This window comes from Daldinia decipiens, assembly GCF_022478715.1.
Source record: "Daldinia decipiens strain CBS 113046 unplaced genomic scaffold F4813scaffold_32, whole genome shotgun sequence".
Classification (NCBI taxonomy): domain Eukaryota; kingdom Fungi; phylum Ascomycota; class Sordariomycetes; order Xylariales; family Hypoxylaceae; genus Daldinia; species Daldinia decipiens.
Window position 1 is genome coordinate 42905 of NW_026054575.1, and position 26005 is coordinate 68909.

General features: G+C 46.4%; 10 protein-coding genes across 10 annotated transcripts; 5 read left to right on the forward strand and 5 right to left on the reverse strand.

Annotated features, from left to right (window-relative positions):
• Positions 1-29: 29 nt before the first annotated feature.
• Positions 30-2290, reverse strand: F4813DRAFT_187014 (MFS general substrate transporter). Its single transcript, XM_049239386.1, has 7 exons — positions 2101-2290; positions 1779-2041; positions 1530-1718; positions 1366-1471; positions 907-1311; positions 352-851; positions 30-286 (listed from the first exon to the last, which is right to left on the reverse strand). The coding sequence occupies exons 1-7, from the start codon at positions 2159-2161 to the stop codon at positions 149-151; spliced, it is 1662 nt and encodes a 553-aa protein (XP_049096985.1). The 5' UTR covers positions 2162-2290; the 3' UTR covers positions 30-148.
• A 1075-nt stretch (positions 2291-3365) lies between these two features.
• F4813DRAFT_382224 (uncharacterized protein) lies at positions 3366-6541 on the forward strand (the record flags this gene model as incomplete). Its single annotated transcript, XM_049245773.1, has 5 exons — positions 3366-3435; positions 3517-3571; positions 3644-5150; positions 5231-5340; positions 5428-6541. 5 exons carry the CDS (start codon positions 3366-3368, stop codon positions 6539-6541), a joined length of 2856 nt encoding a protein of 951 aa, XP_049096986.1.
• Positions 6542-6629: 88 nt separating this feature from the next.
• F4813DRAFT_187010 (FAD/NAD(P)-binding domain-containing protein) lies at positions 6630-8367 on the reverse strand. Its single transcript, XM_049239385.1, has one exon. It carries the CDS (start codon positions 8140-8142, stop codon positions 6718-6720), a length of 1425 nt encoding a protein of 474 aa, XP_049096987.1. The 5' UTR covers positions 8143-8367; the 3' UTR covers positions 6630-6717.
• A 156-nt stretch (positions 8368-8523) lies between these two features.
• On the forward strand, positions 8524-9656 carry F4813DRAFT_398590 (uncharacterized protein; the record flags this gene model as incomplete). The annotated part of the gene is made up of 3 exons (XM_049248071.1): positions 8524-8527; positions 8698-9126; positions 9187-9656. 3 exons carry the CDS (start codon positions 8524-8526, stop codon positions 9579-9581), a joined length of 828 nt encoding a protein of 275 aa, XP_049096988.1. The 3' UTR covers positions 9582-9656.
• Positions 9657-9782: 126 nt separating this feature from the next.
• On the forward strand, positions 9783-10832 carry F4813DRAFT_368349 (Glyoxalase/Bleomycin resistance protein/Dihydroxybiphenyl dioxygenase). Its single transcript, XM_049244296.1, has one exon. The coding sequence runs from the start codon at positions 10032-10034 to the stop codon at positions 10647-10649; it is 618 nt and encodes a 205-aa protein (XP_049096989.1). The 5' UTR covers positions 9783-10031; the 3' UTR covers positions 10650-10832.
• A 1221-nt stretch (positions 10833-12053) lies between these two features.
• Positions 12054-14433, reverse strand: F4813DRAFT_382228 (uncharacterized protein; the record flags this gene model as incomplete). Its single annotated transcript, XM_049245774.1, has 5 exons — positions 12054-12235; positions 12269-12373; positions 12469-13720; positions 13777-14160; positions 14296-14433. The coding sequence occupies 5 exons, from the start codon at positions 14431-14433 to the stop codon at positions 12054-12056; spliced, it is 2061 nt and encodes a 686-aa protein (XP_049096990.1).
• A 578-nt stretch (positions 14434-15011) lies between these two features.
• On the reverse strand, positions 15012-15422 carry F4813DRAFT_392017 (uncharacterized protein; the record flags this gene model as incomplete). Its single annotated transcript, XM_049247236.1, has 1 exon — positions 15012-15422. One exon carries the CDS (start codon positions 15420-15422, stop codon positions 15012-15014), a length of 411 nt encoding a protein of 136 aa, XP_049096991.1.
• Positions 15423-16949: 1527 nt separating this feature from the next.
• Positions 16950-18431, forward strand: F4813DRAFT_187195 (zeta toxin-domain-containing protein). The gene has a single exon (XM_049239389.1). The coding sequence runs from the start codon at positions 17246-17248 to the stop codon at positions 18338-18340; it is 1095 nt and encodes a 364-aa protein (XP_049096992.1). The 5' UTR covers positions 16950-17245; the 3' UTR covers positions 18341-18431.
• On the reverse strand, positions 18431-20637 carry F4813DRAFT_187179 (MFS general substrate transporter). Its single transcript, XM_049239388.1, has 7 exons — positions 20099-20637; positions 19866-20042; positions 19787-19813; positions 19715-19732; positions 19522-19629; positions 19357-19459; positions 18431-19302 (listed from the first exon to the last, which is right to left on the reverse strand). Exons 1-7 carry the CDS (start codon positions 20397-20399, stop codon positions 18522-18524), a joined length of 1515 nt encoding a protein of 504 aa, XP_049096993.1. The 5' UTR covers positions 20400-20637; the 3' UTR covers positions 18431-18521.
• A 2112-nt stretch (positions 20638-22749) lies between these two features.
• On the forward strand, positions 22750-25986 carry F4813DRAFT_368354 (transmembrane amino acid transporter protein-domain-containing protein). The gene is made up of 9 exons (XM_049244297.1): positions 22750-23585; positions 23654-23689; positions 23823-23872; positions 23939-23980; positions 24043-24184; positions 24241-24602; positions 24654-25009; positions 25064-25120; positions 25178-25986. Exons 1-9 carry the CDS (start codon positions 23337-23339, stop codon positions 25450-25452), a joined length of 1569 nt encoding a protein of 522 aa, XP_049096994.1. The 5' UTR covers positions 22750-23336; the 3' UTR covers positions 25453-25986.
• The last annotated feature ends 19 nt before the right edge of the window (positions 25987-26005 follow it).

Below are 26005 nucleotides of genomic sequence, written 5' to 3' on the forward strand. Positions count from 1 at the left end.
GCCTGTAGCCTATTACCGAAACGCTAAGGGTGAAATCCGCTTGCTTACCCTAATATATTATACCGTTAAATATAGTGAAATCCAAATATATGTTGTTGTTTCTTATTCTAGTGTTTAGGAAAGCACACCGTAGCTTTGAACGACGGGTTTAGTGAATGTGAGCCTTCTCCCAGCTAATTAATCGCCAGTGTGTGGAAGTATGATGGCGGATCTTGGGTCCCCAGAACACTAGTGCAATTGCTAAGAGAACAAAAGCTGCAAATATACCTGAAATAGTACCAAAAGCCTATCATAAAAGTGACTTGTCAGTATAGTATAGAGGAAATAGGGCTTTAGGAGTGGCCAACTTACCCTTTCATAACCCTGAGACTCGACCCACGGCACGGTGCCTCTGATGAATCCAAATGCAACGATATTTTTGAATCCATTGATTAATTCTAAGCACTCTGCTGCTACGGGGAAGTAGCTGTCACACACGTATACCATGGCGATGCTAGCAACACCCGTGAGGCCGACGCTCATTAAGCCATAGGCAACAAAAATGACGGCCCAGTGCATTTGTCTCTCTGCAGCGAAGCCGAAAAGGACAGTTCCTGCGAATACCAAAGCGCTAGGGATGAATAATAGAGCCAGCCGTTCCTCAGGAAGAAATATGCCGTTATTGCGACGGGCACGGTAAGCGGAATATCTATCAATAAGAACACCGCCGATTATAAAACCGCTTGCTTGGCCGATCATTCCCGGGATGTTTATTAGCCCTACGTTTCCCACATTAAAGTTGTATGGTGGAGGTATTAGAATACTGCCACTCAAAACGTTGACCATGACAGTTGGAGCGAGGCAAATAGAGTCTTTTCTCCAAGTTAGTAGCGTTTAGTAAAATTTTAATAACCATTTTAAACTCACAGATAAACGTAGCCATGAGGCAGGCCGGATAGACAATCAAGGGGACCGGTCGGAACATTAGGTCAAAGAACGACTCCTCAGGGGTAGTTCCAGACCAGGGATTGAGGAGTGCGAAGTAAGGCTTACGGGGTATGTTGGGATCTGTCGGGAACGACGTTGAAGGGGTATTACTCGTTGACTTCTCAAGATGCGCAGGGTCAGACTTGTCCATACCACTGCTAGCCTCGGCATCTGTTACTGTCTCTGAAATCTGCATTGGCTCCGATACCTGTGTAGTCTGATTGGGAGGATTTGACGGGTTGATGTTCCGGTTGAATCTCGTTTCTGGTACGAAGAAGATGATCATCAGGAGGTTAACGCCTAGAAAGATAGCACTGAACCATTTGCCCCATTTTATACCTCTGCCTGTGCCACCTTTGTCAGTTTCTAGGTGGGTTGTATTGGGATGCTGAAACGTACTTTGGATAAGGTATCCTCCTATGAGGGGCCCTAAGCTGCTGCCGAACGCAAGCATGATCAGGTTCCACGCCATTTTACTGCCTCTTTCGTGCAGAAAGTAAATATCCTAGGAAGATAATTGAGAAAAAGAAATCTACAGCCGGCTAGGTGGGAGTGCAACTCACGTTAATGATAGCAGCTCCAAGCGCTTCAGATGCTCCTCCACCAAGACCGCCAACGACGCATGCTGCTTGCAAACTAGCAAAGCTGTCTGTCGACGCCGCCCAGATAGCTGCCGCGAATGTGATAGCACAGGCTAAGATGAATACGGGCCTTTTCCCAAAATACAGAGCCGAAGGAACCCAAATGAAATTCTGTTCAAAACGAAAGTGTAAGTGGAGTCAATCCGTTGAAGTAGCAGGATAATATCTTACGGACACTCCCAGAGTAAGGATTACCCAAGAGATCAATCCTGAGGCTTCATCGACAGATACATTGAAGTGCTCGGAGATGAGAACGAAGACATCTGAGTAAACGGTTCCGCTAATATTGTTCGTGCAAGCAAAGGCACAAACAGATGCGTAGGCCATGTTCTTGCGCCATCTCGGCCATCTCAGAGGATCATTGGGATCTGTAGATGGTTGTGGGAAGAGGATGAGGTCTTTATTGCCGTGATGGCGTTCACCATCAAGATTCTCTATCACCGTGACTCGTAGTTAGATACTGTTCCTTAGAGGAAGTTTAGTTATGATTCACCTTTGAACAACAGCACAGTGCCTTCAGTTGTATCTAACTCCTTAAGTGTTCTGAAATGCATGATACCGATTAGGGTGCTTGTAGGCACTTGTGATACCTATTCCGGATAATATCGAAGCAGTCCTGGAGTAAAAAGATATGCCTATAACTAGCGGAACTTGAAGACATAGATAAAGGTGAGTGACTTAATACACACTGTAAGTATTCGTCTAATATTAGCTTCCCCGGATTCTCAGTTCCATGAAGGGTCTACCTATGCGAGATCGTCGCGGGATCTATACGCTTAGCTGCCGTAGCTTGTACGCGTACACATTTGTAGTATGGTTCCAGATCAAAATCTCCGATTAATATCTAGGCTAGGAGGTAACTATGGAGATTCAGCTCATCTGAGAAGCTTCGATGCCCAGGTAAGTGAAGACCGCGTCAACTCACCTAATGGAAAGTACCACCGGACCGGTGGGGGTCCGATAAGACGTATGCACAGACTATAGCTTGTCCAATTGTCTTCATGGTAAGCTCACGTCACAATCGCATATGATACCTAGGTACGTAATCCGTAATTTACATGGTAATAATGTAGGGATCTTTAAGAAAGCCATAGTTAAAAGAATATGGTTCATATCATTCCTGGCCAACGAATACGTTTTAATATTCTGGGATATCTTAGTAAAGGGAGTGGACGCGTTGGCATGTTAGTCATCACGTGCCTCCACGTGCCTCCACGTGACATTCAGGGGGCATCGGTTGAACTCTGAAATATGTTGGGAGCAGAACTGATGGTTGGATTGTCATTTCAATTTCATATCTGATTTGGAACTTTCTGACCGATGTCTTAGTAAAGATTGTGACATGATTGATTCAACCGCGCAAAAACACGTATTTAGCAGAACAAAGGACAAAGGAGTTCCGGCATTCGTTACTCAAAAGTAACCTAAAGCACCCCGGATTTGCGGCTTGCGGGGAGTTTTAGACTAAGAAAGGCGCTGAACATCTCGGTTCATTCGGAGGCTAGTGCAATACAATACATACCTACCTACCTAGGTAGGCGGTACCTAACCGAACCTAACAAAGGCCGAGGTGGGTTACGCGGATTTACCGGACAGGGGCATTCCTATTCCTATGCGTCCAATACGTCCACCCGTATAGCGGCTGCAGAAACCTAGCGCCTTTTCTTCAATTTGTGTCACAAGATTATTCGAAAATTGTCTGTTGGCTTATATCGTTTGCTTAGGTACCTAGTTATACTATTCGCTTATAGCTTAGAGATGGCATTTTGCACTTATTGTGGTCAGGAGTTCCATCGAAACGAGCATCTCGAACGCCACTTAGCTACTCGTAAGTCGCCCGTGTTTTATTTTCTTACCATACCTCTTAGGTTAGGTACCTACCTACTGATAACGCTCTCTCATCTTACAGACGCTAATATTAAGCGGTTTAAATGCAATATCTGTCATCTATCTTTTTCTCGGAGGTATGTCAGACATCCCTTTTTTTCTTACACTCCTCCGTCGTCTTTTATCCAATTATAATTAATTGTTCCCAGAGATGTCCTTCAAAGACATGTGGCGGTCCATGGTGAAACCTCTGCAGATGGACAATCCTCGAATCAGCCGATGACTGGTGTAAGACATCGTACACAAGAAGCTTGTCGGAATTGTGCAAGGACTAAGACGAAATGTGATTCTAACACACCCTGCAATCGATGTCGCGTTAAACAAATCCCATGCGACAGGCGGCCCAGAAAGGTGCCGGTACGTGCATCTTTGTCAGGCGCTAGCCAGGATTCAACAACGCCAGTAGCAGAGGTTAATGTTCCTCGCGATGTTGCATCTTCTACTACATCTAGTATAAACATAGATGTGGAACACGCTAGACCTAGTCGGAATATTCAAAGCTCTTCGGAAAATAGCGAAGGTCTTGATGATTCAATACATAGCTCTGTTCCATCGCCGACAAAGCAGCTACAAATCCATGGTGCGATCATTGAATCTGTTGCCACTGGTGGGTTCGGCACCTTCATGGACAATGTGTCTGAGCAAAACATGAATAATACTGCTGTCCCGCCCGGCACCGGGTCGTTGGTAATTGGGTCGCACATAGAAAGCTGGACCGGCCAGAACCAAGCTCTCATAACAACTCGGAATAGTGAACAGACTCAACACTCCACCAGCGCGCTTAGCCCAAGTCACTATGGGGTAATCTGCAATACAGGATTGACGTCGCACAGTCCTACCGAGCTGCAAACCGACGGGTCAGCTAGCTTGTGGAATGAAGACAGACAGGCGTACGACATCCAGTGGCAATATAATACAGACGCTGTGGAGCATCAAGTCATCATCCAAGCGTATAACTACTGGTCGTCGTTTCGTTGCAACCCATTCGAGGATATGTCGAAGTGCCCTAGGACGGCCGGAGTGCTCCTCAAGAGCCTCGGTCACATGCCGGAGTTGGATAAGTTATGGGGCTGGCTTGGGCTCGACTTCGCAAGCCCCAATCCGTTTGAACCTCTCGCAAGCTTACCACTCCGCGAGAATGTGCGGGATAACCTTGCTGCCATCTCGCAGGCTCTCCTCCAAAAGGCCCTCCGAGTCCATCAGCTCGACCCTGCCACGGCTGCTGCCAGTTGCCCTTCCCCGTCTCCTGATGGCAACTCCCGCGGGTTCCTTATTCTCCCACCCTCCGCGACTATGGAACATTTTCTTCGCGAATATATGCGCATATTCGAGCCGTTCTATCTTCTCGTCCCTGGGGGCGTTTTGGATGCAAATATGCTACTAAACGGATCTAATGATACATTATCTACTCTTCTTATTCTGCTTATGATCGGACAGGGAGCTGTATCAGATCCTACAAATGAAGCACGACGTCTGTCGGGTGGCTTAACGGAAGTCTGTCGTATTTCCTTATTCGACACTGTCGAAAAGGATGTTTCTGTCTGCCACCAGCCCTTGTTGCTGCATTGTGCACTGGTGTTTATTATCCAAGCTGCATGGAGTGGCGATAAATGGCTGATGGATATCGGCCTTGGACAGCGTGGTATCTATATTGCAGTATGCTTGCACCTACCCCTGACTATACCATTTTTCTGCACAGCACCCACTCCTAGGATTTGACAACTAAGTATCAGTAGATCGTCCGGAACAGTAGATTGTTCGATGCTCAAATTAGCCATACGGAGTCCCTGGAACTTGACAATGATTCAAGGCACGTGGCCTGGCTTGAGCGAGAGAGATTAATTAGGCAGGGCCACTTTCTGTTTCCTCTCGAACTCTTCCTTTCCTCCCATGATTAAAGGGGTTACTAACATCGCAAATTTCTACTATATAGGCTTACATATACCTGGGTTATTCTTGACCTAGAACTCAGCTTGTTCCTCGACAGCACTCCGCATATACAGATAGCAGACCTTAACTTAGTCCTCCCCAGTCCTGCAGAACTGTACCTAGCTTGTGATACTGACTCGTGGAAACGTGGAATGAACGACACACAGCTGATACAGCCATCTCTCCGTGTGCTATTTGAGTGGTTCCTTACCGATCAAGTTACAGGAGACAGACGTATTTGTCTAACACCCTCGGCGTTTCGACTATTGCTCCATCCCCTTTATTCGCTTGTTAACAGTTTCCGCCAAATCCTCAGTTGCTTTAGCGAGGGGCCAAACTCGCGCTTATTCTCTCCGGTTACGAAAAGATCTACAGATGTCCGCATGGAGGAAATGCAGGTTCTTCTGCACCGCTGGTTCAGCTTGTATTGTTCCCGTCTCCGTGAAATCGAGCAGTCAGATGTGTCTTTCAACCAATTTCGGAGCCCATTAATGATAGCAACTCTTATCACTTATCATATTATATATCTTAACACAGTAACGGGCTTTACCGACATCGAAAGCTTAGCTAGGAGGCGACTGAGCGACTCTCGACTTCGGCAGCTATCTTCTACTCTTGTCGAACAGTATATCCATTGCCCTGATGAGGCCCTTTTACATATCGGTCAAATCCTCTATCTTCTTCGCTCACTTGATAAGAAAGTCCGGCCATCGTGGTGGCCTGCTGCTCTTTACCGTGTTACACTTACTCTATGGGCGATAAGCGTATTCTGGGGAGCGCGGTGGAAACTATTATCATCAACTCTCGTCTTGATAGATGTCGAGTCGCGGGGTGACGATGATGCAATATATCGGCATTTCTACTCTAGTGTGGGAGCAAGTATTACTGGATCCAACTCAGCAACGACTTCCGATTCATCTCCTAATCACCAGCTCTGTGTTCCAGCAATCACGGACCAAAGGGGTGGTGCTGAGCTGGTAGCATTGGATGATCCAATCCGAACACTGGAGACTTGCTTGTCAGCTTTCGGAGGCGGCATCGCTACGAGATTCTCGGAGGGAGTCCATACTAAGTTGAAGCAGTTTTTGGCTAGTCGATACAGTCTGAGAAACGGATGACTGCTTGGGCTACTTTGTATATTGTGCCTGAGATCTATTCTACTCAAGTTAGTCTTGGAGGCGAGTAAGCGACATCGTCTCATGTACAAAACGATCCTTTACATGTGGTCTCGCATTCCCATTAGCCTGACTCAAAGGTTCCTCAAGCAGCAACTTCATTGATCGCTTTAGCTTCTTTACTTAGCCATCTCTACAGGCCAGAACTTCCGCATGTTCGTCCTCCATTGCGCATAAAGTGGCCGGTGGATATTTTCAAGTTCCATGGGATCCCCACGAGCCAGCGCCCTAAAATACCAATCCTCCCTCGCCATGTCGTCTGCCTTGGCACCATGGAGACGTGTCTTGTTGGCGCTACTGAACGGATGGATGATATTCTGGAAGACCCACCTCCGCTCTGTAGAGTAGCGGTTGAACAGGTTTTCCAAGTTTGGATTAGACGACGATGTCGAAAGAGCAATCTGGAGTGTCTGGGCCAATGCGTCCCCGTCTAGAAGACCGGTACATAGACCTAACCCGCCAATGGGGTTATTGATGTGTGCTGAATCGCCCGCGAGAAAGCACCGCCCACGATGCATAGTGCTGGCAAGTAGCTGATGCATCTTATAGAGGCTCTTGCGCACTACAACGTGGTTGCTCGGTCTGGGCCCATCAATCTGACGTAAGAGGAGCGAATCAACATAATCCGGCTCAAGAACCTGCTCGTCTGTCAAGCGAGCACTGTTTGGATCATCGTTGGGTTTTGCTGGTACTGCTAAGCTATATCTCCAGAGGCCTTTCTTTCCGGCTTCGACGTGTTCCAGCGGCGTCGCTACACCCCAGAATGTCTCGTCGACTGTAAAATGGACGGAAAACTCTGGGACGACCGGTGCGATACGCAGCACGTCCGTCGCTAGGAAGCGCTCGGGCCAGGAATGACCTGAGAGGCGAATTCCAAGAAGTTTACGGACTGTAGATCTACCACCGTCGCAGGCGGCGAGGTATTGACCTTTAAGAACTTTGCTTCCCTCTCTCACCGTCTTTACCGTGACTGACACTTGCTTCTCGTCTTGCGACAAGCCCGTGACTTCGTGTTCCCAGAGGATTTTAACAAACCCCGTCTTTTCCGCATTCTCCAAGAAGATCTCTGCGAGCCGACACTGGGCAAGCTGGATGGAATAATGGCCTGGCTTAAACTTTCCGTCAGGGCCAGCCTTGCTCATTGCGTTTTCCCCTATAATCGTGCCCAGTTTCTTGCCTACTACTGTGCCATTCTCATCAACAACATCAGTCGGGAGCTTCCGCCACACATAACCTCCCGAGGGCATTCCTTCTGTTGAAATTTGGTCGTAGAGTCCGATCTCCTGGAAGACATTATGCACCGGCCCGTGATATCCTATAGCACGTGGCAGTTGGCTAAGTGAGGATTCTTTTTCCAAGACGACGGTGCGGATCTGATTCATGGCTAGTCGAAGAGCAAGGAGGAGGCCGACCGGGCCAGCGCCTACTATAATGACCGGGACTATATCGGTTCCATTGGAGCCGTTGTGTGTTGATGTCTTCGTACTCGTCCCGTTTGTCGTAGGCGTCTCATGTGATGTATCCGAAAAAGCGTGCGGTGCCATTGCTACTCTATTAGGTTAATATATTATATAATAAAATGTCAACAATTTGCCAGGCTATGCAAGTTAAGCGTCTGGGTTCACGAGCAAAAGACCCAGAGCTATCTTCAAAAGCTATTCAATGTATAAATGCATGCGTCTAGTGTTGTTGTGAGGCGGATGGCTGGGATGTCTGAATACAAAAACCAAATGTATGGTGCGAGAATGGTGCGATTCGCCTTTACAGCCGAATCCTCTCTCCAGCCGGGGTTTAATAGATTTCCCGAGGAGGGTCCCGGAGGAGAACCGAGAGATCAACCCGGACCATGCCGTATCCGGAGACATGTGACCTCCCAAGTGAAGGCCTCTCCACACTTATGAAGCATCGTTGGACTAGTCGCTGAGATGGGTTCTACTAGCACTGCTACGTCTTCATAAGAAAACTTGTGCGTAGGAGCTGCGTGGTCACTTGTATTTATCCGGTAAAATTACGAGAGATATTACGACAAAGGAGGACGCAAATGAGTACTCGTAGTATTAGAAGGCTTGCATTGTTTACGCCCGGCAAGATGTCCCTAGGTAATTTACACTACCGAATGCCTACTACTTTTGGGCCATTCCCAGGACCGCGCCAATCGTTCGACGGACGTGCTCGTGACGGCTCTGGAATACGCAACGTGGAAGCCTTCATCACATTCAAGACCAAGCAATCTGATCTTGTCAGTCTCTTGCCCCCTGCTTTCTCTTTCCAGAAACCGGGCCCGGAAGCCTATGTCAGCATCACGGCCAAACGCCTAGATAATCTAGAGTGGCTTGCCGGCCGTGGATATAACCTCCTAAGCGTCTATATCCACGGCGTGCAATACATGACGGAAGGAGACGGCAGAGCATATCGGGGCACATATCTTCCCGTGCTCTGGGAGGATATGGCAGACCCGATTATTAGCGGGCGGGAGGAGTTGGGTTTTCCGAAGCTATACGCGGATCTCAACATCTCGCAAACAGAAAGTACATATTAGATGATAGCGAGCTGGGATGGATCGAAGTTTGCCGAATTTAGCCTTGGAGGCCTCCACGCGGAAGAAAATCAGGACGGGATGGGGTCCCGGCGGCTGGCACCCCCTGAAGCTGGGGTCGATGAGGGGATCCTTCTATGGCGCTACATGCCTTCGACGGGGCGGCCTGGGCAAGCAGATGTGGAGTACCCCGTCTTTGTCTCACATGCAGAAGAAGCAAAGAAGCAGCAAGCTAGGGTGATCAAGAGGTTGGTTGCGGGGGAGGGGGAGGGGGAATTCAAGTGGTATCCTTTGGACTGGCAGGCTTTGCCGACGTTGCACCACATCGTCGCGCGGCTGGAACGGATCCAGACATTGAATCTTGTCGCCTGCGGTCTCGTGGAGAAGGTCGGCGGAGGTGATCTCTCTTCGGCAAGGAGAGTTGGAAGCGAGCAGTCGAGTTTGTAAGCCGGACGAACACCCATCAGAGATAGTTTTTTTCCCTTCTTCTAATATTCGCCGAATTCCGAGCCTCGAGTGAGTTTGTAAATTGAAATGAAAAGTGAATGTCCATTCGTGAGCCAGCACCGGCAAATATGGGCATCCCGGCTCTCCATCGGAAAGATTAGACGGGCTGCACACCGTGGTCCCAAGCCACTCGACGCCATGTCCTACAACAAGACTGTTCACAAGACTGTTCACAAGACTATTTGCATTAGATAGGTAACCGACGTCGCGATTCATAAGGCGACCCGCGGTATATTCTCAAAATAGACTTCGAGCCGTGCTAGCACTTATATCTCCTCGCGTTGACTTCCCAGAGTTGAACCCTGCCAGTGCCAATCCCGTGAACTCGGAGTGAAGACCAATTTTACTTTCTACTCATATGAAGATAGTTCTAAGTAAATCTCGTCCAACATGGTGACGCAGACTACCACCCAGACGCAGGATGACAGCATTCAGCTCTCTCCGGATAAGTCCAAGCGTATCTCGCCCGAAGCCCTGTGCCATGTCGTCCTGCGCACGACGCCAGACAACTTCGAAGGCATGGTAGAGTTCTACCTCACGATACTCGGAGGGCGGGTCTCGCACCGATCCCACCGCCTGTGTTTCATGACATACGACTACGAGCACCACCGCATCGCCATCGTCAAGGACCCAACGGCGACCCCGCGCAAAGCCGGCGCCCCGCAGGTCGGTCTGCACCACGTGGCGTTCGGGTTCGAGACGCTGCAAGACCTGGTCACGTCGTACGAGGAGAAGAAGGCGGCTGGGATCCTCCCGGTCTGGTCCGTCAATCACGGCATGAGCACCAGCATGTACTACGAGGACTTGGACGGCAACCAGCTTGAGTTCCAGGTGGATAATTATGATACGGTGCGCGAGGCCGTGGAGTTCATGGCGTCTCCTGAGTTCGAGGAGAACCCCGTTGGAGTCGACTTCGACCCGGAGGTCTTCGTTAAGAGGGTTAGGAGCGGGGAGGACGATAAGAGCATTAAGGCTAGGCCGAATATTGGCCCGAGGGATAGGAAGTAGGGTAGGTTTTAATGGCGTTGGGATTAATGTGTTGGTCACTGCAATGATGCACGAGATAATCCTACAATGATAAGGGGTTTCTGTATAATATATAATACGGAAGGGTTCATCAATAGTTTTTCGGAATCATTTTTATATGGCAGAGCGTCTCTCTGATGGCCGAAAACATCTATGACATGGTAGTAGACAATTGACCGTATAAATAAACGGTCTACTCCATAATACCTTAGGTATCCAATCCTTCGCGTCCTGGTATGAGCCTCCTAATACTGCGGGTTTTTACAAATAGCAATACCCATAACGGCGAAGCTGTATAGAGGATATGAAGGGTGACTGCCAGAGCCCGATATCCTCCTAACCCAATATGCGTACGAAGAAGTTAGAGATGTCGAATACCTAGCATAGCCGCTATAGAGTGAAAATAGGAGTCCCCTTTTCTCCTTCCAGATGAGTCCAAATACTAAGAACACCCCCAGCACTGGGAACTCGATCCAATATCAACACCCCTTTTTTTCCAATCTCCATCTTCGTGATCCAATCTAAAATGGACTTTAGTCGATTCCTTAATAGCCATGAGCGAGATAGAAATACCACTGTCAAGTGTCATCGCCTAGCACAAGTACCCAGCGTATACAACTCCTAGAAGCATAACAGCGACAGGTAGCTCCAGCATCTAGCTTTATGCTTCCTCCACCCGAAACGAGGGCTTTCATTAGGATAGTATTGTCGTATGGCGACCGTGGGCTGGAATCTGACCCTCTTCTTAGTGCGGGAGCCCGAGTGGCCGGAGCGAAGAGCACTTTGTCTCGGGACTTTCTGCTTTCTGGTCCTTGGCGGCGAGGCAGCGGGCGGGCCTGAATAATCTGGGTATGTATACCCAGCCATGTTGAGTATAGCTAAGAGAAACTACTCAGGGGGTTTCGTACGGTCGTGTGACATGCGGCGTGGCGTGGTGTACGGTTAGGCGGCTATGTGGTTGCGCGGTGGTCGATCCTACAAATCGGGAGTGGCATTTCTGGGGATAGAAATTACGTACTTGAAAAACATAAGTGCCATCAGTAATAGTCATCCGAAAACGCTGCCAGTACACTGACTGAAAGTCTGAACCTTGAAGTTTTGAAATACGCCCAAAGCTAAAACTTAGAACTGTTCAGATACGGTTAAAATAGGAGTGATTCGCCACAAACTATTTATTCAAAAGACGATGCCTAAACTTCGTATAGTTCATAGCGTACAGTTTTGCTTTAGTTTATTCTGTCCGTGTTATTGGTGATCATAGGTCTCTTTTTCGTTTGGTGCCTAGGCTTATTCTACATCTTACAGCGGTTCCCAAATATCCCACGTACTATTCTTGTCGTCGAGGTTGAATGAGTGAGCGCCGAGCTAGATTATAAATTGTAAGCATTAGGAGGAGGTTTCTGGTGTTTCAATACGCACTTCTGGAAAACTGTCATCTAACCATCCTGACACTGGAAAATCCGGTGCCTCGGGAGCGGTCAATTGGTAAGTGTCAACCTGATAGTAGCCAGCATATAAGTATAGGCTAGGATTATAGTTACGGTTATTCAATAAGATCAATATGTCAGCTACTTACGTCAATATAGTTCCAAATCACCAACGTTCGCTATAACAGCAACGCAGATGTCTGTCCTCCATTAAGGGAACACACTGCTCAAGGAGGTTAATTATAGCTTGAGAATCTGTCACAATGATGTTATTTGATACTGTATACAATATTAGCTTTCCCAACGCTAAGCAGTGAGTAATAGCTCGCTAGCTACTAGATTAATCTTTTTCGTGGGGAGAAAGTTAAACTTACGCTCAGGCTGGAGTATAGTAATGCGAACTAGACTCAACGAAGCGAGCAGTAAGTCATCCCTGACTGTTGCGAGGCTCTGACAGCCAAACTCCGCCAGGCGGCTATTCAGGAGAAGGATATCTCGCGATGTGTGATAACATACAGTTTCCGAGAGCCAGTATCTACTGTCATTTTTGTGTAGATAAGGTCGGTGAAGGGCAAGAACACACTCTTTCAGTTGAAAAAGGCAAAAGGCGTTCGCAAGGATTGACAACTTAGAATTGTCCCGTGGCGTCGTATTTTCTTTATTCCAGGAAGGAATAGCCTCTATCGCTTGCGTGATTTCGTGAGTGTATCGTAGTACTTCATCATAGATGAGGTCTTTAGATAACCTTCTGTTAAATAAACGTTGAGATATCTCAAGACGCAAAGCCCAGCTGCGAGCGCTATGAACTTGATAGGATGTTAAAGTATAAACATCAAGTGGCTTTGACGTGGGTATTTCCTTCAACGCCTCGCCGAAATCATCGTCGTCGAGATTCATAGGAGGGGGGATATCGGAATTAATGTTGTGAAGGAGGGTAGGGAGACCGTACTCGAACGCGTTCTGTAGATCTAATTCTCTAAGGACGGTCCATATTCTTCTTTTCATCCTTCTTTTCATCTCTTGCGTGTAAGGTGTGCCGATATTAGAAGATAGATCACAATGCAACCCATCTATAATCGCATCCTGGATCAAAGAGCTAGTCTCCTTCCACCACCTTTTTTTGCCGATCATGGCTACCCGCTTAGCGAGATAGACCAAACAGGATATCTGGTAGTGAACAATTTTGCGATGCTTCGGGCCCTGTTGCTTTAACCACTCCTCGGATGAATAAATCCATCGCGCACACATAGCACGATATTTTGTTGGTATAGATGTAGCCTCGGCCGAGAGAGTAGTAGCATAGGTCGATATAGATATCATCGCCAGGATGAGAGCCGTCATGGCAGGATACCGAGCCCGCTGAGGTAGCCAAAAACTGGCATATTCTCTCTTGAATGTAGGTATATGAATTATTCGATGAATTTGCTCCAAACCATCAAGGCAGAAAGAAACTAGAGCACCGGTGTCCTCCTTAGGAGGGAGGAGACACTCCAGAATTACCCCTTTTCGGGGCGAATAATCCACATTGTAGCCATTTTTGCTGGATTTCTCCCTTGTAAGGCTAACACCAAGCGGTTTGAACCATTCGTTAGCCGTCTCTCTGATAAAGGGGAAGAGTTCACGGATCTAAATAAAATAATAAGTACGGCCAACATAAAGAGATGTGCATGGAGGAAACCTACCTCGCCGAAGAACCGAAACAAATTATGTCGGCTATAATAGCCTTGTGGGAATCTCTCTTTCGGATCACAAAGCTCGGTATTGTTGACGTGAGTTGTATCATGGTCAGACTTACTCCCCAACAAGGATGCTGAGTCTGGTTGGGAATTATCTCCGTCGCAAGCTTTACTAGTCAAGCTTTCGAAGTCTCCCGATTTTCCATTCAATAGCACTGAGCTATTGGATTTAGCATGGTCACTTACCACACAGGAGGTTTCCACTACACAATCCGTCTCACCCGTGGGAAGTACCTTCGAGAGTAATACTTTCAATTCAGCAACCTGAGCCTGCAGGTCTTGGATCTGCTTTTCTTGTGATATGACTGTAAAGTTAAACGAAGGGGGCGACTCTGTTTTGTACGAACATTGTGTTGATCATCCCGTCCTTAGACATCTCTGACAGGGTAAGTTCCGGTCACAGAACAGCTACATCCGAACACTTAGTAAAGACGTTTAGGTTCAGGTTTATGATAAGTAGCATACTTTCTTCTTCCTACATTCCATGCAGCTCAATCGCACGCGTCTCTTTCGGCTTTTTCTTTCACCAGCGAGATTTTTCTGCCTTGTAGGTCTCGACTGTTCGGTTGTATCGGCTGTCTCAACGCCGGCATTGGGCAGCATTTTCGCCGAGATATCGATATGACTTCAAATATGTACCTAAGGCCATAAGATTAGATACGATCCTATTCATTGGGGAGATATATCTGGGAGAACCGGAGTTAAAGAAGAATCGCCGGCAGTAGGAATGACTTGTATATTTACGAATTTCCGATCATCTCCGACTTAGAGCCATGCTCCACTTAAAATATTCGTTGAGACTTGAGATCACTTTATTTCTATATATTTATAACACTTTATTAAATTCTAGCAATGTCTATTAATTAGGTAGGTACCTTATAATGGATTTAGAGGAATTAACTGTAATCGGGTTTTTTAAACAAAAACATGTCTGCTGGGCAGCGGAAGACTTGGCTAGCTTATTAGTTGGTTCAAGATTCAACTAAGTATTTTGATAAAATGCTATAGTTTAGATTAAACTTCTAGGAGATACCCATGATACCAGGTGTCTATTCGCTATTTGGTAAAGTTAGATGCATCCATCCTATGACTTAAGGTGCTATGTTATACAGAGCTTGCTTATACACAATCCTAAACTTCTCCCTTTCAGCCTCGAGTCGGCAATTCATAGATGGGCTAGGTTAATGCTCCTCATTGTACATTATCCTAAGCCTCTCCCTTTCAGCCTGCAGCCGAAGTTTTATAAACGTGGTAGGCTTATGCTCCATGACCCTAATGTTCACCTGCCTAAGCTTCTCGCAGCGGTCTGTGAGGATAGCCTTATCGAAAAAGCAATCGCACTTTGGACATGCATCTGTCGCTTTGGCATCAAAATGTTCAAGACATACGAGACAGGTAGGGCTGATAGCACATTTTGGGCACGAATGAAGACTAGGAGAGCGACGTTCGGTACGCTTGAAGACGTAGTCAAGGATCCAGCTAAATCTGTGCCCACACGCATAAGAGGATGTGCCTGTGAGTAGTTCAGCTTGGCCGTAAGTTGCTTGGATTGCCGAACGGCGATTTAGTGCTTGGTTTTCTTGGACGTCCATGTTGAATCAATCCTATTATGCTCGAGGTATATTGCATGTAGCAAGAAGTTAGGAGCAGGATGATGATATCCCGGCGAAGATATAGGAAACGAGCCAAGTTACTTGACACTCCTGGTCCAACGTATTGTTGGTTAATAGAATAACATTATCTCTTTATATTGAACTATAAATAAGCTATTATAACACGGAATATAGGGGAAACAAAGGGGACAAGGGTAATTATGCGCAAAGCCTTATTCACGGTCCCCCTTTTATTCATTGCGAGTAATAAAGGTAACATTGATAACCCTTCCTAATGTGATTCTTGTACACAGGGAAGCTATTTTGAGAGCTGGACTGGTACATAGGTAGTTCTGGCTAACCTCCGAGAAGTCTTAGGACCGTTCCGAAACAGGACGGGTGAAATTGTCATTGTCTTTTATTTAGGTAACTAACAAGCCTAGATAGATTGTTTCAAAAATAAAAGTGCTAATTTTAGTATACTCTCTGCTATGAATCTTATTTCTAATACTTCTTTACGTTAGGCTTTCTACCTAGGTAGGTATGTAAAACATGCTTTTTAATATAATTCAACTACGAAGGCCCGTGCCAGAAGTCTTGCACATTTGTTTGGCAAAGCCACATGCGAGTAACTACCTAACCTATGTAACTACGTGATTTGTTAAACAGACTTTTACGTAAGCCAAGTTTCCCTAATCTACCTCTATCTTTTTCTGCCTAAATATCGTGACGTATGTAGTTCTCCCTAAACCTTTGCCTTTAACATGCAACTACCTATACACTATCAATATTCAACATGAACTTGGAGCCTCAGTACCAACCTACACAATTTCCTGTTGGCAATTTCGATCGGATTCGGCAGGTTGTCCATGTTTTTCACCCCGGCTATGGTCCGCCATACATACTACTGGATTTACGTGCTACCGACGACGGTTCTCTCTGCTATATCCTAGTTTACTATGCTTGTTATATTATTGCTGGGAATATCTGGGACGAAAGTGGGGGAAGCAAGGCAAGCGAGGGTTCTACTACCGGACCGTTCTTATCCACGTCTTCAAATCCATCCACTGCTGAACGATATATACCTGTAAATTATGTCATACCTGCCGGGACCTATTATTTTCACGTCCCTAACTCTAGCCGTATCGACTCTGATCGTAAGTTTCCATTACCTTAGGTTAGGTATTTACTTCGAATACTAATTTCTATTGCAGATGCCCAGCCGTATCCTATTGTTCCTACTTTTGACCACTGGGTTTTCCCCAATAAACGCGTGCCTAAGCCGTGGAGAGATCTGGAAGCTGATGACATGATCATCAAGAGCATGCTCAAAAGCAACTTTATCATTGATGAAGACTTCAACAGCCGTGCCCAAAACATGGTCTACATTAAGGGTGGGTTTTCCTTAGGTTTATCACTTATGATAGGGATTAATAGTTTTTTTTTTGTATGGTGACATAGAAACAGATAACGGAAGAACATGTGAATATAATATAACGAAAAGAACTATTTAATGTGAAAAGCTATGGTTTTTCTTTTCGAGTTACAGCCAACTTTATGAGAATAGGGGCGCAGATTTACATGCTATAGTCTTACCACCGTCAGTTATAAGCTAAAAGGGCCATGCTCGGCAGTTAGTTGTCTTACCCCCACGCATAGTCAGTCTTGGGACTTGGTCAAATGGCGAACTTTACCTCTTCTAATCTCTTACTAATAATAACCTACCTATATCTCTATTACCCAGCGCGATTTATCAAATCAAACCATGTATCCTCATACCCTTATAAGATCCCCTCGAATACTTCTTCAGGGCGCGGCGCGTAATGGATGCCAATCCCCAGTCGTACATTCTTTCGGAGGAAGAATCGCGGATTATATTTGAGCGAGATATCCTCCCCTCCGAGTTAAGCGGTCTCTCTTTGGCGGAGGCGCCTATCTCTAACAACGGTAACGGAGCCGCGAGAACCCCGCTTGCGGTTCTGCTTATCGGCCAGACGGGCGCCGGGAAGACGCGCACAGCGCCCGCGATCAAGAATGCCTTGATCCGTCTACGTGGTGGCGAGCGTCTCGCGCATTTCGTCGCCGACACGTATAAGACGTTCCATCCAGCATATCGCACGATCCTCGCCACGCGCCCTGCTCTAGCCTCGCCGGCAACGAGCCCCGATGCGCGGCGCTGGCTCGCCACGGCTGCATCGTATGTCGCGTCGCAGCGCGCCGACGTGCTTATCGAGTCCGTGGCCCGGCACCCGGGCGATTTCGCGGACTTGGCGCGTCTCTTTCGCGCAGAAGGCTATCGTATCGAGGTAGCTATCCTGGCAGTCCCTGCAGCGCTGAGCCGTCTTGGCATCCTGACGAGGTTCTACGAGAAGCTGCCGGAGGCCGGGCCGCAAGGTGGACTGCCCCTCCGCCTGACCCCACGTAAAGTCCACGACGAGTCTTACGCGGGGTTATTAGAGGCAGCGGCGTTTGTGGACTCATCGGACGCCGTGGACCAGGTTGTGGTTGTACGGCGAGATAACCTAGTGGCGTATGCTAATGAACGAATTAAAAACATTAGTGATGGTGATGGCTGTAGGTGGGGGCCGAGAACTGCTGAGGCTGTGCGGATAGAGAGGGAACGGCCGTTGACGTCTGGGGAGAAGATAGGCGCTGAGCTTAGTTTACAGAGGCTTCGGAAGATAAATGTACCCGGCCTTGAAAGCCAGCTGATAGAAATCGAAAGTATGCTAGAACCCCTTTTAGGTGCTCTCGACGACTCAGTGTATCTACCCTTAAAACCGCTCTTTCTTCCTAATTCGGTGCACGATGATCAATTCGATATTGAGGCGGGCCTTATGCTTGGGACGACGCTACCTGGTTGTATTCGGCCCCTTCCTTCGAAAGCGTCGACGAGTATGAATGAAATAAATCTATGAGACTATCGTTTAGCAACACTATACATAGCTGAAATCTTAGTATGTACAAAAGTTAGCAGCTATGTGCCATATAGTACTCGGGATCCCACATTGACTAATATATCCCAACTATCCAACTCCTTTCATATTTATGATCAATCCAATGTCTAAAATACGACTGCTCGCCAGTCCCACTTATACGCTAATACATGTATCTGAACTCGGGATTCAGATCTCCCAACTCGCTCTTCTCGTAGTCTGATAAGCCTACGTCTCTGACAGCCCTCTTTCTCCTCTGGTTTTCGCGGTAGATCGATATGAGATATAAGACTGATGCCAAACCGCTCAAACATGTAAAACCGAGACAGATTGAATAACCGTTCTTGAAATAGGGGGCGTCGGTATTGAGAAAAGCGAACGTGGCTATGATTCCGGCGATGTTACCAAAGCCAATCTGCCACCCTGTACCTATAGCTCTACGATGATGACCGCCGAGATTCATGCTAAACCAGCAGACAGTAATGGGTAACACGCTGTAGGTGCTCATCGTAACGAAACATAACATTGCGTATTGAACGGGTGTGTTGTCGTGGACCCTGAGTAAAACGCCGAAAGCTGCAAGGCCAAGGGTAAGTGGCGCAAGTGCGAAAGCTGCACGATGATGCATCCAATCGGATAGCACAGCTGTGAGAAGAGAGAAGCCAAAGGATGCAGCCCAAGGGACTACGCTGTGGAGCTGCGTCTGGATAGGATCGTAATGATACGTCGAAATAATTGTAGGCGCAAAAAAGGCGTAACCATACGCGGGGACGACCAGCCCAAAGTACATAAATCCACCAAGCCAGACACGATGATCCTTCATTACATTTAGAACATCGCGAAACGTAGTCTTTCGATCAGCAGCATTGTGGCCTTGGTCGGCTTGTAGTCGGGCTTTTATGTAAGTTCGCTCCTCTTCGGTCAACCACTTAGCTTCCTCGGGGCTGTCGCGAGTCAGAACCACACAAGTTGCACTTAAGGCTAAGAGGATTACTTACAACGAGGGGAAAACAAAGTAAAATATAACCGCAACTAGGCATGTAAGGATTCCTTCGAGTATGAAAATCCATCGCCAGCCATTATATCCACGGATACCCTGCACTAATCAATTATTAGTATGCTCCGGGAATTACTTTTCCTACTTTCCTAGAGGATACACCTACTTTTGCCTATAGCAGACGCCAAGAGACCCCCGAAAGCTCCAGCCAGAGAAGTGGACGTAAAGAATAGGGAGTAACGCTTCTGCGATTCACTCCGCTTATACCACATGCCTAACCAAGACCGAATGTTAGCGACATACACCTATGAGTTAACATATTATACTATGCTATCCCAGACGGGTAAACAGGTACGTACTAATGAGATAAAAACATCCTTAACCTTGCGTTAGCATATTCTGAGTTTATAGTTTGGGGACTTGCTAATTACCAGGAAACATCCCACTCTCGAACAACCCTAAGCAGTGTAAGTATGACAATCTTATTCCAACTTAAGCGGAAGACAATACCTAGGAAGAATCGCGTCGCAAGGAGACCAGAGTAGTTCTGTACAAGGCCCTGGCATACGGACGCAATGCCGAACCCCAACATACAGGTAGGAAGCCATATGCGAGGCGATAACCTTTTTAGAAAGATATTGCTAGGAATCTCTGCGATTATATATGGTACAAAAAACATGGTTAAGGCTAAGCAGGTTCTCAGTATCAGTATAAAGCAGCACCTTTTATTAGTATTTACTTACCAGTATTGTACTCGTTATTCTTGAGATGTAGGTCTTCAACTAGACGGAAAGACTTCGCATTGGCAATATTGACTCTGTCCAAGAACGCCAAGAGATAAAGAATACAGAGGAACGGTATCAAGTGCCAGTCGACACGTGTTATGAGCTTCCGCTCCGTTGTGTGAGGAGGACATTGGACATGAAGCCCATCATACTCGGCACCGGCAACACCGGGATGATAACTATTGTTTCCAATAATTTCATCCACCGGCTTGTCCGAATCGCTCGGAGCTGAATCTGCTTGAATGCCCGAGTTAGCCATTATTATCAGTTGAGCCTGATGCTGTGCGCTCGAAATATTCCGACACTCGGCTCGAAGGCGCGGTACAATACGCGACGGAAATTTGGAGAAAATCACGACGTACGGGAAGCTTTGCCAAATTGCATTCCTTTCAGTCAAGGCAATCAAAGCCAATTGAGACACTGGTTAAAAGATGCTCAACGGAAAAAGAAGAAAAAAAATGCAATTGACGCGCACATTCAACAGCAAACCGAGTAGCTCACGAGACTGTATGCGAAGTACGATTCTTAAATAATAAAATTTTGCGATGAGTTGCACCGCTGACGGCGGCTGACTATTATGTAGAGTCAGACTCAGCGGTTGACGATCTCCAAATGTAAGAAGCTTGCGCGAATTCGGCCTTGGTTCCCGAGGCTCTTGAGCCTCAAATCCTAATATGATGGTGAGCAATGCAAACGTATAACCCTATTTGGTGACTCGAATAAGCAAATATTCACTATGCTCAAAACATTTAATTTGGAGCCGATGTCGCTTTATTGGTATGAACTTATACTAGACAAGCTGAAGCCACTATGTAGACAGGATCAGCTCAAAAAGGAAAAGACCCAACCGACGGGCCAAGTTTGTGCGGGGAAAATCAACGTTGCGGGAAGAAAGGAGTTGGACCCTGGAACGAAAGCCAGCCGGCCAGTCGGCTCGTCTCTCTAATTCGTACTAATTCGTAATATCCTCCCGAATTGTTTGCTACGGCAGCTGTGTAGCTATATGTCTTGATAAACCCATTGATGAGTGTCCAGCATAAAGACCCAATCAGAGGCTTGCAGACATATCTGAGTACTCTCTCTTGATATCGATTAGTCCATATCCAACTAGGTTACTGTCTTGTCTTTGAAGCACATGGTGTCTCTCTACCCAAAAGACACGAGTTTCGGCAAACGGGGAGCCATGCCGACTCCGTACCAATTATATTTCCTGGAATGTGCGATGCTTTGTTTTCACGTGCCATTGATTATCATAGTGCCGTTGTGGTCTCATTATATGAGTCTCGATATAGCAACATTTTAGATGCGAAATATAATCTCCTCGATGCAACGACCAGCCCAATTGCATGCGTTATCACGCGCAAGTGTAGCTGAGCGAAAGAAATAGCACCAGTAAGTATGTTCATCAGCATCAAATAGTTAAAGATAAAATAGCACTTTACCTACAGGTATGCATATATGATATATCTCATACCTATTGTCCTATATTTAGCTGGTAGCACGTCGTCCAAGATCATAGCAGATCATGTACCTACCAAGAAAACGACTAACCTACCTGTTGGAATATGGGGAATAGCCAATTATGTAATCTAGTCACGTGCTACCACGTGCGTGGGGCTAAGCCTAAAAGGGTTTACCTTTTAGGCTAACCCATACACATACAACTCAACAATAGACAACAACAAATCGTGATAGCCTTATTTTAGTATTGTGTTTCCTTTCTTTTAATGTATGCTTATTGGTGTACACCTAATCCTTACCTAATCATTACCCCTACCTGGTCTTCCTACACTACCGAACCGGCATTACTTACACATAAATTTATCTGCCCTATTGAATTTACGATATGCCGGGTACCGAGCTGATGATTTGATCGCATGTCATAGACTCGCTATCATCAGGGATGTCATTAATATCCTCTTATGTCGACAGCATGATCCAAGAGAAGAGAAAAGCTTGTTGTAGATTGTACCACTTGATTACGCAGTACATTCGGGAGCTATCCGAGAAGTTCCCGTGGACTTGCTCGTCGAAGCTAAAGAATTGACTGACGCATGCGATGAGAGGTCTAACCCAGCGGGCTGGTTCGAATGATAGACGAGACGGATATATTAAACCGTTCGCCGTTAGGGTCGTGATCGATGCTACCCCCACAGGGCCTGTTAAAAGAACATTGAACCTATGATATCACATACCTACCTGTGATCTGAGCATGTGTGAGGTACTAGGTTACATTGTAGCTGCTTTCTGACGGCTGAGAAAACAGGTACCTAGGTACCTACATTTTTGGTAGCTTACATAGTAGGTAGGTACGCACTACGCACCTGGTCGTCATAGCTGATCGAAGTTGCGTGCTTGGCCCGCTTTTCCGCTATAGGATTAGTCTCTCTTGGCTATCGGGGAAGGCAATGAGGCGCACCAGACTAATTGCTTCTTTTAGAGAACAAGCTTCTTACCCTTAGTCTTTGCGAAGGAATAGATGGACCAATAATAACCCCCACGAGGGAAGATTGCCCTGTACGCTTATTTCGGGAACGCCTATTCGGTGTGTCACGTTGAGTCTTTTAAAAAGCTTATGTAGCGTCCAAGGAGAAAAAAAGTAAGTTGCGAATACATACTACCTACTACATAATGTATGTACTAGCTGAGAAGGAACCAGGAACCACAGTGGGACTTCTGTGAAAGCTGTGCGGCGAAAAGTATTACATTAGGGTAGGTACCTATTCGACGTAGGAAGCAGCATTACAGCATACTATGTAACCAGTGGAACGAAGGATTACCCTGCTCGGTCAACCTTCTAGACCACTTTTTACCTAACAAGAACAATCGATAGGCGTAGCGTCCTGTTGAATGTCGGTAGCAAGGCAAATCGCGACTGTAACATAACAATTCATAATCTTACCTTACTTATTTCTACTCCCCATCTTCTCGAGTTCTACATGTAGCTTCCTCAGATTCTAGTTTCTCTCGTCTCATCGGCTTGTTTGTGCTTGAAGTATATGTTTCCGCTTCCGTCTCCGTGCCTTCATGCTGCTCTCGGCCGCGTCATAACGTCATACCTCCCCGTTACATGTGCGACCGTTTAAGATTAAACGACTAACCTAGCTGTTAAACTCACGCTCACACCCCGTTCTACTCAACACTCGCCTAGTTCTTCTAGTTTATACAGTATCTGCCAATTCGTAGATCCTTCAATATGAAGGCAGAGTACTCGGACGAGCCGTTGACCTACGACACCCACGAGACCGCCATACCCACTGGATGGTCAGCTTGGTTCGGTGGCCCCAATGTTAAGATAGGCCCTCGTATCGCTCCTCGGATAACGCCAGTCAGCGACGATGTTCACGATTCCTCCAGCAATCTCAGTAGCGATGCAATCCTTAACAAGCAGCTTGAAGAAGAGGTCGGCCATGCTATTCAGTATCGTACTTGTAGCTGGCAAAAGGTGCGTCTTAGAACACAAGCTCAAAGTCAAAACCAAGGACGATATATTTTTACTAACATCTAACACAGACGGCCGCATTATTATTCTCCGAATATATCTGTCTAGTGAGTTTTTCAATTGTTATTTTCTTCCCTCTCATTCAGCATTAGGAAAATTATAAGATATATGTTCAAGTTCTTCTATGCTCTCTATCTTTATTTCGAAAAGACGGGTCTTATGAGACTAACGGGACACTAGGCAATTATGAGTTTTCCATGGTCGTACAGCGTCCTCGGGCTCGTCCCAGGGTAAGCTTTATTTAGCTTCGGCGCAGCTAGTCTAGTCGAAGCTTAATTTACTAATGTACGATGTAGGCTTATTCTCACTGTGGTTCAAGCTCTTATAGTATTATATACGTACGTTGTCTTGAACTTCGCAATTGTTGAGTACCTCACCTATGCTGATAATTTCACCACAGTTCTATTGTCTTATGGGAATTCTGTCTTCGACATCCCGAAGTTAGGGATGTATGTGATATCGGTCAGATGCTCTTCTGGGGCCAAAAATGGGCCTGGTATTTCACAGCTTTCATGTTTATCTTAAACAACACCTTCATTCAGGTAAGTCAGACACTCGTTGCCACCATTCAAAATCCAAAAACCTTACTCCTTTACAGGGTCTCCACGTCCTCGTTGGTGCCAAATATCTTAATACCATGGTTGGCCCGAACGCTGGCATCTCCTGCCAGACTGTATCTTTCGGTGCCATTGTTGCTGTTATTTGCTGGCTGTCGTCGCTGCCTCGCACCTTTAGCATGCTTTCGAAGCTTGGTACTGCATCGGCGGCGTTCACGTTCGTCTCGGTCATCCTTGCTACAATATTTGCCGGTATTCAGGACCATCCGGCGGGCTTCAATGCAGAACCGGCCACCAGCCCTGCTACTGGCGTAGCATTGCCCTTCGGCAATCCAATTGTCACAGCTGTTCCTATCCTAGGTACTACGTTTGTCTCCGGCCTAGGAGCTTTTCTTAATATTAGGTAGACCAGACTAATCCCTCTGGGCGGTATGCAAAACTGACAGTAGTGTAGCTATACTTTCATCGGGCAGATTACACTTCCTAGTTTCATTGCCGAGATGCGTGAGCCGAAAGACTTTCCCAAGGCTCTTTGGGCATGTACGATTCTAGAGATTATCGTCTTTAGCGTCGTTGGCGCAGTCACATATGCGTTTGTAGGCAATCAGTATATGACCTCGCCAGCTTTTGGATCCTTGATTCCACTGTACAAGAAGGTCGCTTTCTCATTTATGATCCCTACGATCATATTTTTGGGCGTCTTGTATGCTTCGGTCTCAGCTCGATTCATCTTCTTTCGGATTTTCCAGAACTCGCACCACAAGAATGAACACACTCTCGTTGGTTGGGGTACTTGGGCTTTGATTCTACGTATGATCTCCGACCTACCCTGATATATATCCTTGCGCTAATAGTGTCTCTCAGTCGCCACCTGGGTTCTTGCTTTCGTGATCGCTAACTCGATCCCATTCTTCAACTCTCGTGAGTCTCCTATGATGTTTCTAAGCCTGAGGGGTATAGCTAATTATAAAAACACAGTTCTCGCCCTCATGTCCTCATTGTTTGATTCATTCTTTGGTTTCATTTTCTGGGGTCTTGCCTATTTCCGCATGCGGAAAGCCGATGGTGCTGTCGCATTGCTCAAGGACCGTTCATTCCGTGGGTGGTTTGAGGGTATCCTTAACATTATCATTATCTTGACCGGTATTTTCTTCTTATCGGCTGGAACATACGCAAGTGTCCAGGGCATTTTAGACGAGTTTGCTCTGGGTACAGTCGGAACCGCATTTCAATGCGCGAGTAATGGCATTTGAAGAAGCATTTACATGTTCATATATTTCTAAACAAAATAACAGGCGATACCCACGGACGAATATACGTTTGAGCACGACGATATAATGTAGGAATATTGCCATAGGTTGGAGGGTGATGGATATACACAGAAGTTTGGTTGATGTTTAGACTGCTGCGGTCACCCTATTAAGACCCTGCAGTTCGAATAGAATAGGGATTAGCATTATTACAGAGCTATCTCTGGGAATGCAGGGGGTTTCGGCATATCTTGGGGAGCTTTGAAGAGCATAATATATCTACAACTATGGCTACTCCCTGGCATTTCTTAGCTATAGTTGCAATTCTTAGGCTTACACATTCTATAATCGAGCTGACTTTGTTATAGGTATCTATCCTTGCCTAGCATTTTATTAGGCGCACGCTGATTTGCCGGCGGAAGCATTACTATCTAGGTGAGTTTCACAATTAATAATTAAGGCATATAATGGAAGCCAATTAGGCTGCTTCGAGAGTACACACATAAATTGTATAACTAGCATTATATTGTGTAGCCATATCTTTTCTATATCAAAT

Bases quoted from the DNA above. Each gene is read 5' to 3' on its own strand.
- F4813DRAFT_187014 (XM_049239386.1), bottom strand. From the start codon at position 2,161: ATGCATTTCAGAACACTTAAGGAGTTAGATACAACTGAAGGCACTGTG. The intron at 1,719-1,778 runs GTAAGATATTAT...CGTTTTGAACAG, and splicing joins TCCTTACTCTGGGAGTGTCC to AATTTCATTTGGGTTCCTTC. The intron at 1,312-1,365 runs GTACGTTTCAGC...AAGGTGGCACAG, and splicing joins AGGAGGATACCTTATCCAAA to GCAGAGGTATAAAATGGGGC.
- F4813DRAFT_187010 (XM_049239385.1), bottom strand. From the start codon at position 8,142: ATGGCACCGCACGCTTTTTCGGATACATCACATGAGACGCCTACGACA.
- F4813DRAFT_368349 (XM_049244296.1), top strand. From the start codon at position 10,032: ATGGTGACGCAGACTACCACCCAGACGCAGGATGACAGCATTCAGCTC.
- F4813DRAFT_187195 (XM_049239389.1), top strand. From the start codon at position 17,246: ATGGATGCCAATCCCCAGTCGTACATTCTTTCGGAGGAAGAATCGCGG.
- F4813DRAFT_187179 (XM_049239388.1), bottom strand. From the start codon at position 20,399: ATGGCTAACTCGGGCATTCAAGCAGATTCAGCTCCGAGCGATTCGGAC. The intron at 20,043-20,098 runs GTAAGTAAATAC...GAACCTGCTTAG, and splicing joins GAATAACGAGTACAATACTG to CCTTAACCATGTTTTTTGTA. The intron at 19,460-19,521 runs GTAGGTGTATCC...ATAATTGATTAG, and splicing joins GGCGTCTGCTATAGGCAAAA to TGCAGGGTATCCGTGGATAT.
- F4813DRAFT_368354 (XM_049244297.1), top strand. From the start codon at position 23,337: ATGAAGGCAGAGTACTCGGACGAGCCGTTGACCTACGACACCCACGAG. The intron at 23,690-23,822 runs GTGAGTTTTTCA...ACGGGACACTAG, and splicing joins TCTCCGAATATATCTGTCTA to GCAATTATGAGTTTTCCATG. The intron at 23,873-23,938 runs GTAAGCTTTATT...TGTACGATGTAG, and splicing joins GTCCTCGGGCTCGTCCCAGG to GCTTATTCTCACTGTGGTTC.